The sequence below is a fragment of the Bos indicus x Bos taurus genome, chromosome 18 (genome assembly GCF_003369695.1).
Source record: "Bos indicus x Bos taurus breed Angus x Brahman F1 hybrid chromosome 18, Bos_hybrid_MaternalHap_v2.0, whole genome shotgun sequence".
In the NCBI taxonomy this organism is placed as follows: domain Eukaryota; kingdom Metazoa; phylum Chordata; class Mammalia; order Artiodactyla; family Bovidae; genus Bos; species Bos indicus x Bos taurus.
In genome coordinates this window covers 14,636,281-14,653,765 of record NC_040093.1, presented here as the reverse complement: position 1 = coordinate 14,653,765, position 17,485 = coordinate 14,636,281, and the positions used below count along the sequence as shown (strand labels likewise).

Below are 17,485 nucleotides of genomic sequence, written 5' to 3'. Positions count from 1 at the left end.
CCTCCTCCAGGAGATCTTCCCCACCCAGGGATGGAACACAGATGTGTCTCCTGTGTCTTCTGCATTGCAGGTGGATTCTTTACCCGTTGAGACATCAGGGAAGCCCAGTGATGGAGGGTGGGGAAAGGACCCGTGCTAGGCAGGGGAGTGTGTCACAAGAAGAGCTCTCTGGGCCCTTTGGCTGCAGTGTAGAGAGCAGACTTGGAGAGTGACAGGAGACGTGGCAGGGAGAGCCCCCAGAGGTGGGGAGGGATGGTCTTGATTAGAGCTCAGGTGGTGGCTCCTCAGGTGGATCTGAGGAGCATCGTGAGGAAGGCCAGAGGGGTCATGGACGGTGACCAGGTCCTGCCCGAGGAGGAAGGGATGGTCAGTTCTGGGGTACGCAGTGGGTTTGAGGTGTCCTTGAGACAGTCAAGTGGGGACGTCTAGGGGGCTGGTGGGCCTGTGGGTGTGCAGCTGGAGAGAGAGAGGACCACGCTCAGTCACCTCCAGGAAGAAGTCCCCTTTCGTAAGGTATTTCCTGCACTTGGCGTGGTCCAGACATTCTTCTTGGTCTTAGGTATCAGGCTGTGTGTGAGCCAGGCCAGGGGTCCCCGCCCTTGTTAGAGCTAATGAGAGGAGCCAGGTGGTAAACATAGAGAAGATGTGGTCCAGTCAGCAGTGTTGAGTCCTGTGCACAGGAACTTCCCTGGCAGTCCAGTGGTTAAGACTCGACTTTCCAATACAAGGGCTGTGGGTTTGATCCCTGGTTGGGGAACTGGGATCCCATGTTGCACAACACAGCCAAAAAAAAAAAAGTATATATATGTGTATGTTTGTGTGTGTGTATGTATATATATATCTGTATCTATCTATCTATCTATCTATATATATAAAGTTCTGTGGATAAATAGAGGAAGATGACAGGAACTTGGAGAGCTGGGGCAGTGGATGGTATTTGAAATGGGCTGGTGGGCTTGGGCCTTGTTGAGGAGGTGACATTTGAGTAGAGATCTGAAGGTGGTGAGGGAGGGAGCTGAGTGGGGATCTGGAGAAGAGTGTTCCAGGCAGAAGGGACAGCAAACACCGAGGCCACTGGGGGGTGGTGTGTGTGTGTGCACGTGTGTGTGTGCGTGTGTGTGAACGAGGAGGCTAGCATGGCTGAGAGTGAGTGAGAGGAGCTGAGGTCAGGGAGATGAGGCGCGTGGGCAGATGGAGTGGGGCCTTGGGGGCGGTGAGGACTTTGGCCTTCACTCTGAACAAATGAGAAGGCATCGGAGGGTTTGGAACAGACAGGGACATGCCTGCTTACAGCAGTTCTGGCTGCTGCCCGGGGAACAGGCTCTCCTGGGGGTGCGGGGCGGGTGCCGTCGTTGTAACAGGCAGGAGATGGCAGCGGCCTGGGCCAGGGCGGTGATGGTGGCTCAGTGCCACGGGGTATGCTTTGAAACTCGAGCCTGGGTGGATTGGGCACTGATGTGAGACGGAGAGGAAGCCAGGCTGCCATCAAAGGTTTTGGCCTGAGCGCCTGGCCGGCTGGAGTTTGTGCGCTGACCCCGAGAGACTGCCGGTTTGGCGAGAAGAGAAGATTGCGGCTCCACACGTGCAAAGTGTGCGTGCCTGTGACGCAGCCCGTTGGGGGCAGAAAGGTGGCAGAAGACGGGTGTGTGGAGGTCAGGGGAGGTCCTGGCCCAGCGACCCAAGAGAGCCAGCTGCGCTCTGGACAGCTGCCCCGCGTCCTCTCCCCAGCTACCCTGTGTTAGGGAGGAGGGAGCAGCCGCTCCCATCCGGGCACACGGAGGGGCTCTAACTCAGGGCCCCTTCCCTCCCTCAGGCCTGCTGCGATTGGAGGAGCTGGTGCGTGGCTTCCTCATCTCCAAGGAGACGCTGTCTGTGAGGATGCTGGATGACAGCCGGGACCCCACGCCCCTGCTCAAGGAGATCCGTGACGACAAAGTGTCCACCATCATCATCGACGCCAACGCATCCATCTCCCACCTCATTCTCCGTAAGGTGGGTCCCTCCCTGCCCCGTCTCTGACGCCCTGCAGGGTCAGGAGCAGAAACGTGGGGTGACAGAGCAAGTCAGCCGAGGCCCTCAGTGGTCGCGGGGCGGTCCGGAGCCCCGCTCCCCACGTGCAAGCACTAACCAGGAAGTTCTGTCTCTTCCCGCTTGCACCCCTGGTTGGATCCTGGACAGTTGCCTCCCCTTTTTGAGAATACGTCCTACCTCAGTGGGTTGCCCGAGGGTTAATGAGGGAATGGTGGGGAGGCACCAGGATGGCCCCTGGCCCAGGGTGGATGTTGGCATACTGGGAGTGCCCTGTGGTCTTTACTGAGTGCTCGTCCTGGTCTGTTTTGGGGTGTTTGCGTGTCTTCTTTAATTTGGCTCTTGGGAATTAGCTGGTGGTCCAGTGGTTAAGGTTCCACACTTTCACCGTAGGGAACATGGGTTCGATCCCTGGTCGGAGAATTAGTATTCCACAAGCTGCACGACTCAGCCAAAAAAAAAATTATATAGGCTTCCCAGGTGGCACTAGTGGTAAAGAACCCCCCTGGCAATGCAGGAGATGTAAGAAATGCGGGTTTAATCCCTGGGTCAGGAAGATCCCCTGGAGGAGGGCATGGCAACCCAGTCTAGGATTCTTGCCTGGAGAATCCCATGAACAGAGGAGCCTGATGGGCTACAGTCCATGGGGTCACAAGGAGATGAACATGACTGAAGGGACTTAGCGTAGCACAGCGTATATATGTATTTGGCTCTCATCCCACCCTGCAGGGCAAGTATGACACCATTTTGTGAATGAAGAAGCAGGCGTTCGGGGGCAGAGGTAGACTGGCTCAAGGCCACCCAGGACGGGCCGGCCCCAGGACCTTCCCCTCCCACCCCAGGGCCCTCCAAGTTCCACCCACCAGTGACCCACGTTCATTAATCATTCATTGTTCCCTGCTCTTAATTTTCCTGATAATCTAATCTGTATTATTTATTTTTCTGCAGCTTTTAAAAAATTAAAACCATATGTCATTGCTGAGTGTAGCTTCTAGGAAAGCAGTGTGACAGCATCCATAGGGCTCTTGAGGCAGGCGTCTGAGAGAAAAGATTTTGGGTTCTCAAGGCAGGCAGGGCAGGCCTGGGCCGGGGTCCCAGCCCCTTCTGTGTGAGCCGGGTGACCAGTGATCACCTTCCTCTCCGGCCCGCACGTTCCTGTCCTGGAAGGGGCTGTAACCACGCGCTAACAGCTCCTGCCACGCAGGAAATGCGGGCTGATGCCATTTCCTGTTCTAATGATCAGAGCGGGACAGAACTGGGCACTGCTGGCCTGAGATGTCTTCCAACTTTGTTCTCCTTGAGGACTGTGAGAAAGGGGGCTCACAACGTGAATCTTGAAAGTTATTTATTTTCTAAAATCTTTTCTTTTTTGGCCATGCTGCGAGGCAGGTGGGCTCCTAGATTCCCTATTGAACCTGTGCCCCCTGCAGTGGAAGCGCAGAGTCCTGACCACTGGATCTCCAGGGAATTCCCCCAAATCTTGAGATTTAAATGGGCATCTTTTCATGGCAAAGTGCTTTTAAAGATGGCAAGGCGTAGTCTTTCTGACCTGTGACCAGGCTGAGCCCTACACGATAGCAGCCCCAAACTTGGCTTTGGGGCAACCTGGGGGTTAAAGTTAAAGTTACCTATCCTGCCTCCACCCTTTTTCCCTGTCTCTCTCTGTGCCTGGGTGTCTCTTACTGTTTCCCACGGGGTGTCTCTCAGCTTCTTCCCATTTCTGCCTCCTCTGTTCTCCAGGCCTCAGAGCTGGGAATGACCTCAGCATTTTACAAGTACATCCTCACCACCATGGTGCGTACCCCCTGCAGCCCCCACCCGCCTCTGCCCCAGGCGGGCCCGCCCCAGCCTCACGCCCTCTTCTCGGTCCCAGGACTTCCCTATCCTGCACTTGGACGGGGTCGTGGAGGACTCCTCCAACATCCTGGGCTTCTCCATGTTCAACACCTCGCACCCCTTCTATCCTGAGTTCGTGCGCAGCCTCAACATGTCCTGGAGGGAGAACTGTGAAGCCAGCACCTACCCCGGCCCTGCGGTGAGCTCGCGCCCTCCTCCCAGCACACAGACACTCATGGGGCCCCTTCAGGCTTCAGCCAGTCGTGCTCAGAACCCCCAGTAGCCCTCTTGCTTTCTGAGTTCATCCAGGAGGCCTCACAGTGCAACCCCGGGGTTAAGTCTGGCCCATTTCTTCCTCTCCACCTGCTCCAGCCACACCTCCAGGTGCCCCAGCACACGCACACCCCAGGGCCTTTGCACTTGCTCTTCCTGCTGCTCTGCGTGCACATCCCCAGGGAGCTAGCAATTCGCTCCCTCATCACCAAGTTACTGCTTAAATGCCCCCCTATTTTAAAAATGGCCAACTACCCGCTATTTGCAATGTGAGAGACCCGGGTTCCATCTCTGGGTCGGGAAGATCCCCTGGAGAAGGAAATGGCAACCCACTCCAGTATTCTTGCCTGGAGAATCCCATGGACAGAAGAGCCTGGAGGGCTACAGTCCATGGGGTCACAGAGAGTCGGACACGACTGAGTGACTAACACACACCCACTGTTTAGCCCCCTTCCCTGCTGGGTTCTTCTCCATAGCACCTGTCTTTGCTTGTCTAATCACCCCGTGGCTTGCTGTATGTTGTGCTTAGATGTATTTATAGGGATTTAGGTTGTAAGTTCCATGAGGGCAGGGGTTTCTGTCTGTTTTGTTCATTATTGTATCCCCACACCTAAAACCAGCTGGCTCAGGGTAGATGTCCGAAAACGTGTGTTGAATAAATGCAGACATACAAAAGATGCATACTTAACGTGTATTTGTTCACAGACATCTAGTCAGACACCAGGGTACTGAGAAGACACACCTTTGTGCACAGAAACTTACACAGACACCGAGCCACGCGTTCAGACGTGTGCGTGCAGAGCCCTCACGCACATACACGGACAGACACGCATCCGTCCGCACCCTGCACCTACCAACACCACACGGCTACTCAGGCTGTCACACCCAGCTCACTGAGACACGTTCTCCCAGGACACGCCCCGAATTCACGGACACAGCCCAGCGGCCTGTGTGTGTCGAGCCCTCACTGGGTGCCAGGCGCTGTTTTGAGTTCTTTGCATGTGTTCTCCCCCTGGAACCCCACATAAGCACTCGGAGGCAGAGTTAACTGTTACCTTTACTTTTACCAGGGAGGAAGTGGAGATTTGGGGAGGGGTGTGGATTCAGCTCTCTGCAGGAAATATTAGTAGCAGAGCCAGGCCTCTAGCTCAGAGTTGCCTGCCACCCAGCGCCGGGCTCATAACCCTCATGCTCTCCTGTTTCCTGCACATGGCGCCCCTCCCCCAACGGATAGACAAATATGCACGTTTGTCCAGCCCCGCCCACATAAGTGTGTCCCTGGGCACACTCAGACAGGGGCTCTAGCTGTCTCCCTTCGCCTCCTCCATGACCCCATGTCAGCCACACAGACGCATGGATTCCTGTGCCCACGAACCTCCCCGCTATGGGGGTGACAGCTGGCCGTCCAAGCAAACCCTCTTGGATGTGCTCTTCCCAAGACTCATGCCACACAGGACAAGCCGCCCTCATGACGGGAGAAACCCTTCCTCGATCCTGACCTCATGATTTTACATTCCTGGAGAGAGCAATGTCTGAGGGCTTGGGGGTAAACACCACGGAGCTTCGGGCCTCCCTTGGCTGAACTCCGTCTTTCCCACCCGTTCCCCGTCTCTGCCCCCCACCCCACCGTCCACCCCCCAGCTGTCAGCTGCCCTGATGTTTGACGCCGTGCATGTGGTGGTGAGTGCCGTCCGGGAGCTGAACCGCAGCCAGGAGATCGGCGTGAAGCCGCTGGCCTGTACGTCGGCCAACATTTGGCCCCACGGGACCAGCCTCATGAACTACCTGCGCATGGTGAGCCGGGAGCGGGGCGGGCCGAGGGGGCGCGGCAGCCTGCCTCGGGCGCGGGGGCACTCACTGTGTCCCCCTGCGCCCCGCTCCCTGTGCCTCCGACCCCGCTCCCCGCCTCCGTGCTCCCTCTGGCCCCGGCCTTCCTCCGTCTGTGCTGTTCTCTCCCCGTTTCTCTGTCCCGCCTCCTCTCCGTTCCCCTGTGGTCCTTCCTGGTCCCTCTCCCTCTCTCTCTCATTGTCGTCTCCTCCCTCTGGGCCCCTGCCACCCCTCCCTCTGCCCTCCTCCCGCCCTGCTAGGTAGAGTATGACGGGCTGACCGGGCGGGTTGAGTTCAACAGCAAAGGGCAGAGGACCAACTACACGCTGCGCATCTTGGAGAAGTCTCGGCAGGGCCACCGGGAGGTGAGCTTCCCCAGGGTGAGGCCGGGGGGCCTTGATGGGGTTGGGGGGAAGGGTAGGGCAGGGCCCGAGGGCTGAGGCATCTTCTGGTGGGGCGGTGCCCGTGCTGACAGCGCCCTTTCTGCCTCAGATTGGGGTGTGGTACTCTAACCGGACGCTGGCCATGAACGCCACCACCCTGGACATCAACCTGTCGCAGACGCTGGCCAACAAGACGCTGGTGGTTACGACCATCCTGGTGAGTGGCCCTTGTGGGGGTGGGCCGTGGATGCAGCGGCCTCTGCTGAGCGGTGCCCCTGCCTGGTCCTAGTGAGGAGGCGGGATGCATTGCCAGGGCTGGCCCAGCACCCGGAACAGGGGAGATGTCACCCGGGCACCCAGCGACCCCTGATTGTGGACAAGATGTCACCTGCCTAATTGCTGCTGGAGCCTCAGCGGGCACAGACTCTGACGTTAGAGCCAGGTCCAGCCCCGGGAGCTGCCAGCCTGCCAATGCCTGGCAGAGACGGGAACCGCTGTCAGCATGAGCATTCCACTGGCACCACAGGCAGGGGCCTTGCACAGCGCCCAGCCCAGGGTGGGCCCCCGTGAATCACCATCGCGGGAAAGGTCATTTTGTCACATTTGCCCTCCAAGCCTGTTGACACACACCAGCTTACTTAATATCCATCTTGAAGAGGCTCAGAGAGGTGAAGCGACTGGGCCAGGTCACACAGCAAGTGTAAGGCATGGCCGAGATGGATGCCACGTCTCTGCATCTCCGCAGCTTGGGTCTTAACCACTGTGCTCTAAAGGCCAGTCCTCCCCTTCCTGAGCCCTGGCACGATCATGGTCCTGTGGCCCCTGGGGTGCCAGTCCTACGTTTCGCCAGGTCGGAGACCAAGGAGCCGTTGTGTGTCAGCGAGGATTTATGAACCCGCTTTTACATCAGGCAGCGTGCTAGGCCCTGGCAGGCATCACTCTTTAAACCTCTCAGCTGCTCGGTGAGGTCTGTCCTGTCTTTCTCCTTTTGATGGTCAGGTAGCAGTTTACAAGCTGGGTCCTGGCTGGAGCTGAGGGACATACTTGCAACCCCTGCCCTGTCCCCTGAACCCTCTGCCTCCTGCCAGGAGGTCAGGGAGGGGAGATGCTCAGGACCTGGGGAGCAGGAAGGTGCCCCGAGCCGCTGGGCTTCGGGGCAGCCGGGTCCCTGGCCGGGTGGTATCTGTTGTCTGGGGGGAACCCCCTGGTCACTGTGAGCTGGGCTGGCCGATAGCTGTGGACGCTGAGCTTGGGAGGATTACACAGGTTCCGCAGGACGGCAGAGGCCCCTAAAGCAGTGTGTCGCACGCTGAGCCATTCCCTTGGTCCCTGGGGAACTCCTGACCTAGTGTGGGCCTCGCCTCCCTCTGGAGAAGGGCCAGCGAGCCTGCTGGGGAGGGACAGATGGCCTGTAGACGGGAAACCAGACGCTTCCTAACAGCCTCACCGAGGGGCCCTGAGGGCCAGGCCAGGCTGACTGGGAGAAGGAGCACCTCCTTGCACACGTGGAGGTGGAGTGCACCCCAGAGGCTTCCTGGGGTTCTGGGTAGGGAGCAGGGGCAGACGTCAGGGCGGGGATGTCAGGAGAGCACAGCCATGACCTGGGGGGCTTCCAGCCACTTGTCTCCCCTTTTCCCCAGGGCCCCTGAGCCCGTGTTGCCCTCCTCCTAACCTTCATTTTTCTTGTGATGGAGTCATTCATTTGCTCATTCATTTTACAAATATTTACTGAAGCTGCACCAGATCTGATACAAATCCCAGAGTATCACCGGGATGAGTCACAGGTGGTCTCGTGGTCTCTCTGTCTTTCAGTGGCCCCGGGGAGGGGATCCCAGTCTGATGAAGGAGGCAGACCTGGACACAATCATTCCAAGCCAGGGTTATAAGGGGGCCCCACAGAAAGGAGGGGCTGCCTGAACTTTTAAAAGCCTGAGGAAGGAAGGCTTCACAGAGGAGGTGGCATTAGATGGGGCTTTAGAAGCTGTGTAGGAGTTGGGTGCACAGAGGAGGGGGCCTGGCCTCCCAGGCAGGAGGAACTCCCAGGAGGAGGGGCCTCAGGAAGTGTTTGCCAGGTTGAATGTGGAAGCAGCAGCCTCAGTGTGCCTCTCTGTTCATGAACTTTCTCAGACTCATGTTTCTGGGCAGGGCCTGTGCCAGGCACTTGGCAACACAGACGTGAGTCAGCCTGGGCACCGGTGGGAGGGGCACGGAGTTGTCAGGACCTGTCTTATTTCCCGCTCTGGTCCCCAGGGCTTGGGATGGTGCCTGGCACCCAGCGAACATGGAGGAGCAGTGAACACTGTGACAGGTGGGGAGGGGCCTCTGAAGAGCTTAGTCATGCTCATTCTGTACCTTGGAGGGGTTGCCCTGGTGGCTCAGCAGTCAAGAATCCGCCTGTAATGCAGGAGATGCAGGTTTGATCCCTGGGTTGGGAAGATCCCCTTGAGGAGGGCACAGCAACCCACTCCAGGATTCTTGCTTGGAGAATCCCGTGGACAGAGGAGCCTGGCAGTCTACAAAGAGTCCATCGTGACTGAAGTGGCTGGCATGTACCTTGGAGACTGTTAAACCGGAAGGGACGGGGCCAGATCTGGATGTTTGGAAAAGCTGGGCCCTGAGGGAGACTGCAGGAGAGAGATGCTCCAGGTCAGATGGGAGGATGAGGCTTGAGCTGGGCTGGGGGTGTGGGGAGGGAGGGACCTGATGTGGGGTGCTGATGGGCTGGCCTGAGGGAAGGAGCAGGAGGAGGTCCTCGATGGCGTGGAGGCTGGGGTTATCCCCAGGGTGGGGTCCACATGTCTGGAGCTGAGAGATCAGGCTGGTGCCAAGATTGAAGGAGGTCCCACAGGGAAGCTGCGGGTGTGGGACAGGTCCCAGGGGATGATGCCATGCTGGGCCATCCCAGAGAGTTTACTCCTTTCCTGGCATTCCTTTTCATTAAGGCATGACATCTTATCTTGCTCTTTGGTTTTCTGGGATCAGACAGACCTCACTTGCATTCCTGACTTCACCTGGACCTTAGTGTCCGACTCTCTAGGTTCCATACTTTATCTGTAAATGGGTCTAATAGTCCCACTTTGAAAGGCTGTGGGAGGATTGCATGAGATCAGAGGACCCCCTGGCAATGTCCTGCTGGCAAAACATGCTGAGCACATGGGAATCCCTTTTTTCTCTTTTTTCTGACCTGGTATCCTCAATAAGAATAGCAACTGAGACTTCCCTGGCGGTTCAGTGGTTACGACTCCAGACTTCCATTGCAGGAGGCATGGGTTCAATCCCTAGTGAGGGAACTAAGATCCCAGCACAAACAAGCCACATGGCATGGCTGCCCCACAAAAGAGTAGCAATCATCATGCCCAGCGTCTTTGAGCTGTGTGCCGAGTCCTTTCCTGGTGTTACTCAGTGTTCATGGCAGTCCTGAGGCTGGTACCATGGTGACTCCCAATTTTCAGACAAAAATAAGGCACAGGAGGGTTAGGGGACATGAGTGGCCCAACTGGAAGATGGCAGGGCCCACGTGTCTCTACCTTGAACCACAACACGTCAATTTCTGCTTCTTTCCAAGCCTTCACTTCCATTCTAGACCTGGCCCAGCTGTCTGTACACTTGGTCACCAGGTGGGTCTCTTCTCTCTGTTCTCAGCTTCCTCCTGTAAAATGAGGGAATTAAAATATTCATGACAGAGTGAAGGGTGGTGGACTAGATCAAGGTTCTTTAAACTGAGCTCCAGGAAGTCATGGATATGGAGTTGGGTCCTGGCTTCATGAAAGGGTCGAGGCAAGCAGCTTGTGAAGAATTTTCCAGAACCCATCCTACTTTAACATTTTTGGTTTTAGTTTCAAGGGATTTTTTTTTTTCCCTGGCAGTGTAACATGCATACAGAAACTTTCACGAATCATGAGTGTACTGATCACTGAATTTTCAGTAACTGAGCACACTTGTGGGACCAGCCGTCCACATGCCCCTTCAGGTGTCTTAACTCCTGCCACGGTCTCAACTTTTATCACCACAGAGTAGATTTGCCTGCTTTGAACTTCACGTAAATGGCGTCATATTCTGTATTCTGTCTTGTGCATACATTTGTGAGATTCACCAACTTTGTTGCAAATGGTTTAGTCTCATTGTGGTCCAGTCGCAAAGTCACGTCCGACTCATTGCGACCCCATCGCCTGTAGCCCGCCAGGCTCCTCTGTCCATGGGATTCTCCAGGCAAGAATACTGGAGTGGGTTGCCATTTCCTTCTCCAGGGGATCTTCCTGGACCAGGGATTGAGCAATGTCTCCTGCTTGGCAGGCAGATTCTTTACCGCTGAACCACCAGGGAAGCCTTCAGTGTTGTTACCTGTTGTGTTACATGAACGAACCTCGATTTATTTACCCACCAAATTGATGGGTGTTGGAGCTGTTTCTAGTTCTTTTGCTGTCGTGAATAGTCTTGCTGTGGATACTCTGCCACATGCCCTTTGGTGAACGGATACACATTCCTGTCAAGTGTATAGGCAAGAGAAGAATCGCTGGGGTTTTCAGCTTCTACAGATACTAACAAAGCATCTTCCTAAGCCATGGTACCCATCTCCATCCCCACCCATGGTGTATGAAGGAGGATTCCAGTCGCTACTCACTTCTGCTGGTGCTGAGTGCAGAAAGCCGCCGACCCTATTGTGATTTTCATGTACGTTTCCTTAATGGTCAGGGAAGTTGACCACTTTTCACTTATTGCCTATCTGGAATCTCCTTTTGGGAGGTCCCTGCTCAAAGCTTTCTGTATATTCAGAAATTTGGGGTATCTGACCTTTTTATTGATTTGTAATATACTTGTGTATTCCGGATATAAGTTCTTTGTCGGAATATGCATTGCAGAGATCTTCTCCCACTTTGTGACTTTCCTTTTCACGCTCGGAGGTTTGTGTTTTCTTTTTTTCCAGCCGCACTTGTGTGGCTTTTGGAATCTTAGTTCCCCGACCAGAGATCAAACCCGGGCCCTTGGCAGTGAAAGCGTGGAGTCCTAACCACTCAACCACCAGGGAGTTCCCCTCAGTGGTATCTTTTGAGGAAAAGATTTTTAATTTTCCTAAAGTCCATTTTTCCCCCTTTCTGCTTAATGCTTTTAGAATTTAACAATTCTTGGGACTTCCCTGGTGGTCCAGTGGTTAAGACCCTGCATTTCCACTGTAGGGGGCATGGGTTTGATCGGTGGTTGGGGAACTAAGATCTAACATGTGGTAAGGCATGGACAAAAAAAAAAAAAAAGAATTCTCTGCCTACCCCAAAATCATAAACATACTATTTTCCTGTATGTTTCTTTGTAATAATTTTGTCTTTTACATTTAGATCTACAGTCCACCTAGAATTGCTTTTTATGTATCATGTGAGGAGGAGTGGTCAGAATACTTTCTTCCCATATGGATGTTTTATTGAAAGGCATCATTTATCAAAATGTTCATTCTTTCTCTTTTCGCTACAGTCTTACTCTTGTCATAAATCATGCATGCTTGCATGCTAAGTTGCTTCAGTTGTGTCTGACTCTGTGTGACCCTATGGATTGTAACCCGCCAGGCTCCTCTGTCCATGAGGTTCTCCAGGCAAGAATAGGGGAGTGGGTTGCCATGCCCTCCTCCAGGGCATCTTCCCAACCCGGGGATTGAACCCACGACTCTTATGTCTCCTGCATTGGCAGGCAGGTTACCACTAGCGCCACCTAAATCAAGCATACATTTACCTGTGGATGTACAGATTCTTCATTCTACTGTCTGTCTGTCTGTCTTTGCTCTACTACCACATTGTCTTAAAACACCACGGCTTTAAGTTGTGTTAAAGCTATGGTAAACCCTTCAGTTCTCATACTCTACTTTAGGATTGCTTTGGTTCTTTTGATCTTTTGCATTTTCATATACATTTACATATCATCTTTAAGATGTTTTAAATATTTTAAAATTAAAAATGTTAAACTGGGGGCGGGACAGAAGTAATTAAATAGAATTAAATAGCATTCAATTTAATTCTCCATTAAATTGAATTCAAGGCTTGCAGGGTGGGTAAGGAGTGAAAAAAATCTGTCTCTTTCCCTCTCCAGTCCCGCATTTTTTCCCCATCCTCCCAGAAATATCTGAGCATATACAAGCACATCCCCACTCTTGCCTTCACAAAGAATAGCATATTGTACACGTTGTTCTGTAGCTTGTTTTTTTCCTCTTAATATATCTTATAGAACTTGTTATTTCAGTAGTTGCCTGGGATTCTTTGATGACATCAATAATCTTTTTAACCTGTTCCAAATTAGGCTGTTTCAGTCTTTGTTCCCGCTACGAGAGGCGCTGCCACGACTCCCCTCGACCTGCATTCTTGTGCGCAGGTGCATAGCCACTCGGATGAATTCTTAGAATCAGACTTAGCAACATCCCACTGTCTGCAATGCTGGGTTTTCTGCAGAAGATTCTTTTTTGAAGGAGTCTGAAAACCTTGGATTAGAGGCTCCTTCAGGCCCCCAGCTCTGATGGTCTGGGACTGCAGGTTGAACGCTAGATCACTGTTTTCCGACCTTGAGTTCTGTTCCCAGGCCTCAGCCCTTATTTTTGGCTCTGTCAGTTCCCACCCTGATCCTGAGGCTTTGAACCCAAATCTACAGCCCAGATGCCTCAGTCTTGAATTGGGAGAGCGGCCTGATGGAAGGAATGAGGGCTCTGGCGAGTACAGCAATGGGTTTCAAATCCAGCCTCTGCTCCATCTCCCCTTCCCACTGCCCTGCTTCGGCTGTGTGACCTTGGGCAAGGCACTTGACTTCCTCCTCTGTATGTCAAGAGGTCTGTACCAGAGCCTTCCAGCTCCAACACTGGCTTGTCTAGAGAATTCCTAATTTCTGATTCTCTGGCTTCGATACCTGGCCTTCCCTTCCCTCACCCCCATCTCTGTATCTGGCTACTCACAGATCTGCCCTCTGATTCTGTCCACTTGAGTTCAGTCTGGCGCAGAGCTTAAGAGCAGAGCTGTGGACTCAGCCTGACTTGTCCATCTCAACCACTTACTACTTCACTTCTAGGGACCTGTGTCCTCATCTCTCAAATAGAGGTAATAATACCGACCTCCTACGCTGACAGGATAGCTGTCATACAGCAAGCCCACAAGAAATGCTAGCTGCCGCTGCTATTATTAGCATCATCTCATCCCTACTCTCAGTTCCACAAGTTTGGATTTAGAAATGTGGCTTTGGAGAGAGAGAGAAAAGTACTGACTTCCCTCTGCCCCATCTCCCCTCAGCTCAGGGGCTTTGCTGGGGTCCAGGAATCCAGTCTGCAGTATCTTATAGGTACCTTCTAGTACCTATCAGGCTTCCCTGGTGGTTCAGATGGTAAAGAGTCCACCTGCAATGCAGAAGACCCAGGTTCGATCCCTGGGTAGGGAAGATTCCCTGGAAAAGGGAATGGCTACCCACTCCAGTATTCTTGCCTGGAGAATCCCATGGAGAGAGGAGCCTGGTGGGCTACAGGCCTTGGGGTCAAGAAGAGTCAGACGTGACTGAGCGACTAACACCATAGTACCTACCACTGTATAACAAACTGCCCCCAAACCTGGAGGCTTCCAGCAATAATGATTATTTCTCACAATGCTATGGGTCAACTGAACAGTTTTGTTTTGTTTTTCTAATGTGGCCGCAGCATGCAGCTTGTGGGATATTAGTTCCCCGACCAGGAATTGAGCCAACACCCTCGGTGGTGAAAACACAGAATCCTAAGCACTTGACCCCCAGGGGAGTCCCTAAAACTGATGTATTGATTTACTTAATTATTTTTGACTGCATCTTGACGCTTGTGGCATTTTTGTTCCCCAACCAGGGATCGAACCCAGACCCTTGGCAGGGAGAGTGCAGAGCCCTAACCACTGGACCACCAGGGAATTCCCTGAGCAGTTCTGCTGCGCTCACTGCGGTTGTGTGCAGCTGGTGTCTAGGCTGGGCTGTTGGCCAGCATACCTCGGTCCATTCATCCTTACTCATCCTTCAGCAGGCTGGCCCAGGCTTCCTTACGCTGAGGTCCCAAGAGGTCTGCCTGAGGACCCAGGCGCTGAAAGTCACACAGCGCTACTTCCACCACACTCCATTGGCCAAAGCAAGTCTTGAGGCCAGCTCAGACCCAAGAAGTGAGGAAATCCACTCTACCTCTTGATGGGAGGAGCTGCAAAATACTGTGCGTCTACCCCAGAGCTCAGTAATTCTGTATTGAATGAGAGGCAGCAGGATGACCTCTGTGAACCTCAGTTTTTTTTTTTTAATTAATTAATTCATTCATTTTTGGCTGTGCTGTGCCTTCATTGCTGCACACACATGGGCTTTCTCTAGCTGCAGCAAGCCGGGGCTGCTCTCTGGTTGCAGTGCACAGGCTTCTCATTGTGGCGGCTTTTCTTGTTACAGAGCATGGCTCTAGAGTGCGGGCTCAGCAGTTGCAGAGCACAGGCTTAGTTGCCCCAGGGCATGTGGGATCTTCCTGGACCAGGGATTGAACCCTACACCACTGCATTGGCAGGTGGATTCCTGACCATTACACCACCAGGGAAGTCCAAGCCCTAGTTTCCACATATGTAAAGTGAGTCTAAGAATACCACCCATGTGAGGTCGCTGTGAGGAAATAAAGTGATAAGATCCAAAGAACACACTCAGTGCAGGAGCTGGTACTCAGCAGGTGTTCAGTCCATATGGTAACCATTGTGGATATTATTGGCCCAGGTTCTTCTGGCTGCTTCCTAAGTCATAACGCCTTTTATTCCTAAGTCCAAGGTGACACTGTACAACCATTTAGACAATAACTGCACAGATAAATTTCCCTTTTGTTACCATCATCTTCCTATACCTCATCTTAGTAACACTTGGAATATTCTCTCTGCTTTTGTCTCATTTGGCACAATAAAAGTCAGTAAAGTCTGCTCAAACCCCTCAGAAATAAGCATCAGCGTAGCAAAACGGCTGTAGGCCAGAGGCTGCAAAGTGTTAGGTGTTTGTTTAGCCTGCAAAGCACTAAAAAAAAGATGGTATTAGAATTTGAGTTCTTGCTAACCTTTATAATCAGGAGATTTTACGAAACAACCTGGGTTTCCAGATTCTCTTAACATTGGACCATCTGGCATCTCAGGCCTGCTACTCTCATGACAGCATTGGGCTGGAGCTAAATCCTGGTGGGGCAGATCCTCTTGGATCCCTTGGTGGCTCGTGAAGTCAGTTGAGTGGGTCGCTATCGATTGTGTAGGAAAATGAGACAGAGCAGGACAGAAAATACCAGGATATTCTGCCACAGTTGTAAGAAGGACTGCTTTGTGGAACTAAGTGTAGTGACGCACACGCAGCTGCAGTCACACAGGCATATGTGTGTGACTTGGATTACAAGTAATACATCTCAAGGGGCTTCCCACGTGGTACTAGTGGCAAAGAACCTAGGGGACGCAAAAAACATGGGTTCCATCCCTGGGTCGGGACGATACCCAGAGGAGGGCATGGCAACCCACTCTAGTATTCTTGCCTGGAGAATCCCATGAACAGAGGAGCCTGGTGGGCTACAATCCATGAGGTCGCAATGACTGAGCACCCATGCATGCCGTGCAGACTGATTCACTCGGTTTACCTGCCTTGCTCATAGCCATTTGAGCTTTTTTTTTTTTTTTTGGCTGCGCTGCTTGGCTTGTGGAATCTTATTTTCCTGACCAGAGATTGAACCCAGGGCTATAGCAGTGAAGGTGCGGAGTCCTAACCACCAGACTGCAAGGGAAGTTCCCATTTGAACTTGAGATAAGTGAATATTAACTTGGCTGGTGGAGATCAAACCAGCTCCCTGGGATCTGCTAGGGGCTGGCAGGTTCCCTGTGCTTTTTCCTTGGCTCTGAGTATTTATGTTTTTTAGTAGTTATTGATATTTTTTTGAGGTATAGTTGATCTACAGTGTTGTTAGTTTCAGGTCTATAATATGGTGATCACCTCTTACACACACACACATATATATTCTTTTTTTCAGCTTCTTCTCCCTTACAGGTTATTACAAAATATGAGTATAGTTCCCTGGGCTGCACAGTAGGTCCTTGTTGATTATCGATTTGTGGTGCTGGAGAAGACTCTTCAGAGTCCCTTGGACTGCAAGGAAATCAAATCAGTCAATCCTAAAGGAAATCAACCCTGAATATTTATTGGACGGACTGATGCTGAAGCTGAAACTCCAGTACTTGGGTCACCTGATGGGAAGGGCTGACTCACTGGAAAAGACCCTGCCTGCCCTGATGCTGGGAAAGACTGAAGGCCAAAGGAGAAGGGGGCGACAGAGGATGAGACGGTTGGATGGCATTACCGACTCAGTAACACTGAGTTTGAGCAAACTCCAGGAGACGGTGAAGGACATAGGAGTCTGGAGTACTGCAGTCCATGGGGTGGCAAAGAGTTGGACACCACTTAGCGAGTAAACAACAATATGTTAATCCCAACCTCCTAATTTATCCCTCCTCTCCCAACCCTGCCCTGGCTCTGAGCATTAGTAAACAGGGGCTGTAGGTAGGCCAGGACTCCGTCACCCCTGCTCTGCGAGCAGGTTCCGGAGCTAGCTGCTGGCGTGGACTCTGGGCCCCAGACTCCCCTTGATGCTCCGTCTCTGACCCCACCCCCTCTTCTCGCCTGCTTCCCCAGGAGAACCCGTACGTCATGCGCCGGCCCAACTTCCAGGCTCTGTCCGGGAACGAGCGCTTCGAGGGCTTCTGCGTGGACATGCTGCGGGAGCTGGCCGAGCTGCTGCGCTTCCGGTACCGCCTGCGCCTGGTGGAGGACGGGCTGTACGGGGCGCCCGAGCCCAATGGCTCCTGGACGGGCATGGTGGGCGAGCTCATCAACCGGGTACGGCGGGGCTGGGGCTGCAGAAGGGGCGAGGGCCGGGTGAGGAGGGAGGGAGGGCAGCCAGTGGGGCCTCAGGGCCAGCCTGGCATGTACACTAGGCACCAGCCCATGGTGTGCTGTGCCCCTGTGGCTGGTGAGCACCACGGAGCCAGCACAGACGGGAAGAGGACAGTGCATCACTTCCGGTGTCAAAGGCCATGCACATCACTTTCTGTGTCTGGCTTCCAGATGCTTCCTTCTTGCCGCCTCGGCTTTGTCTTTGCTCAAAGCTCAGAAGGCAAAGA

General features: G+C 53.3%; 1 protein-coding gene across 2 annotated transcripts in view; it reads left to right on the top strand.

Annotated features, from left to right (window-relative positions):
- Positions 1-17,485, top strand: part of GRIK5 (glutamate ionotropic receptor kainate type subunit 5) — a 62,779-nt gene that overhangs the window by 8,153 nt on the left and 37,141 nt on the right. For both annotated transcript variants that reach the window (XM_027515653.1, XM_027515652.1), the window contains exons 6-12: positions 1,814-1,992; positions 3,769-3,822; positions 3,902-4,063; positions 5,779-5,931; positions 6,225-6,329; positions 6,457-6,564; positions 16,998-17,201. In XM_027515653.1, coding sequence (XP_027371454.1) covers positions 1,814-1,992; positions 3,769-3,822; positions 3,902-4,063; positions 5,779-5,931; positions 6,225-6,329; positions 6,457-6,564; positions 16,998-17,201 — 965 coding nt within the window. The remainder of the gene's footprint in view (positions 1-1,813; positions 1,993-3,768; positions 3,823-3,901; positions 4,064-5,778; positions 5,932-6,224; positions 6,330-6,456; positions 6,565-16,997; positions 17,202-17,485) is intronic.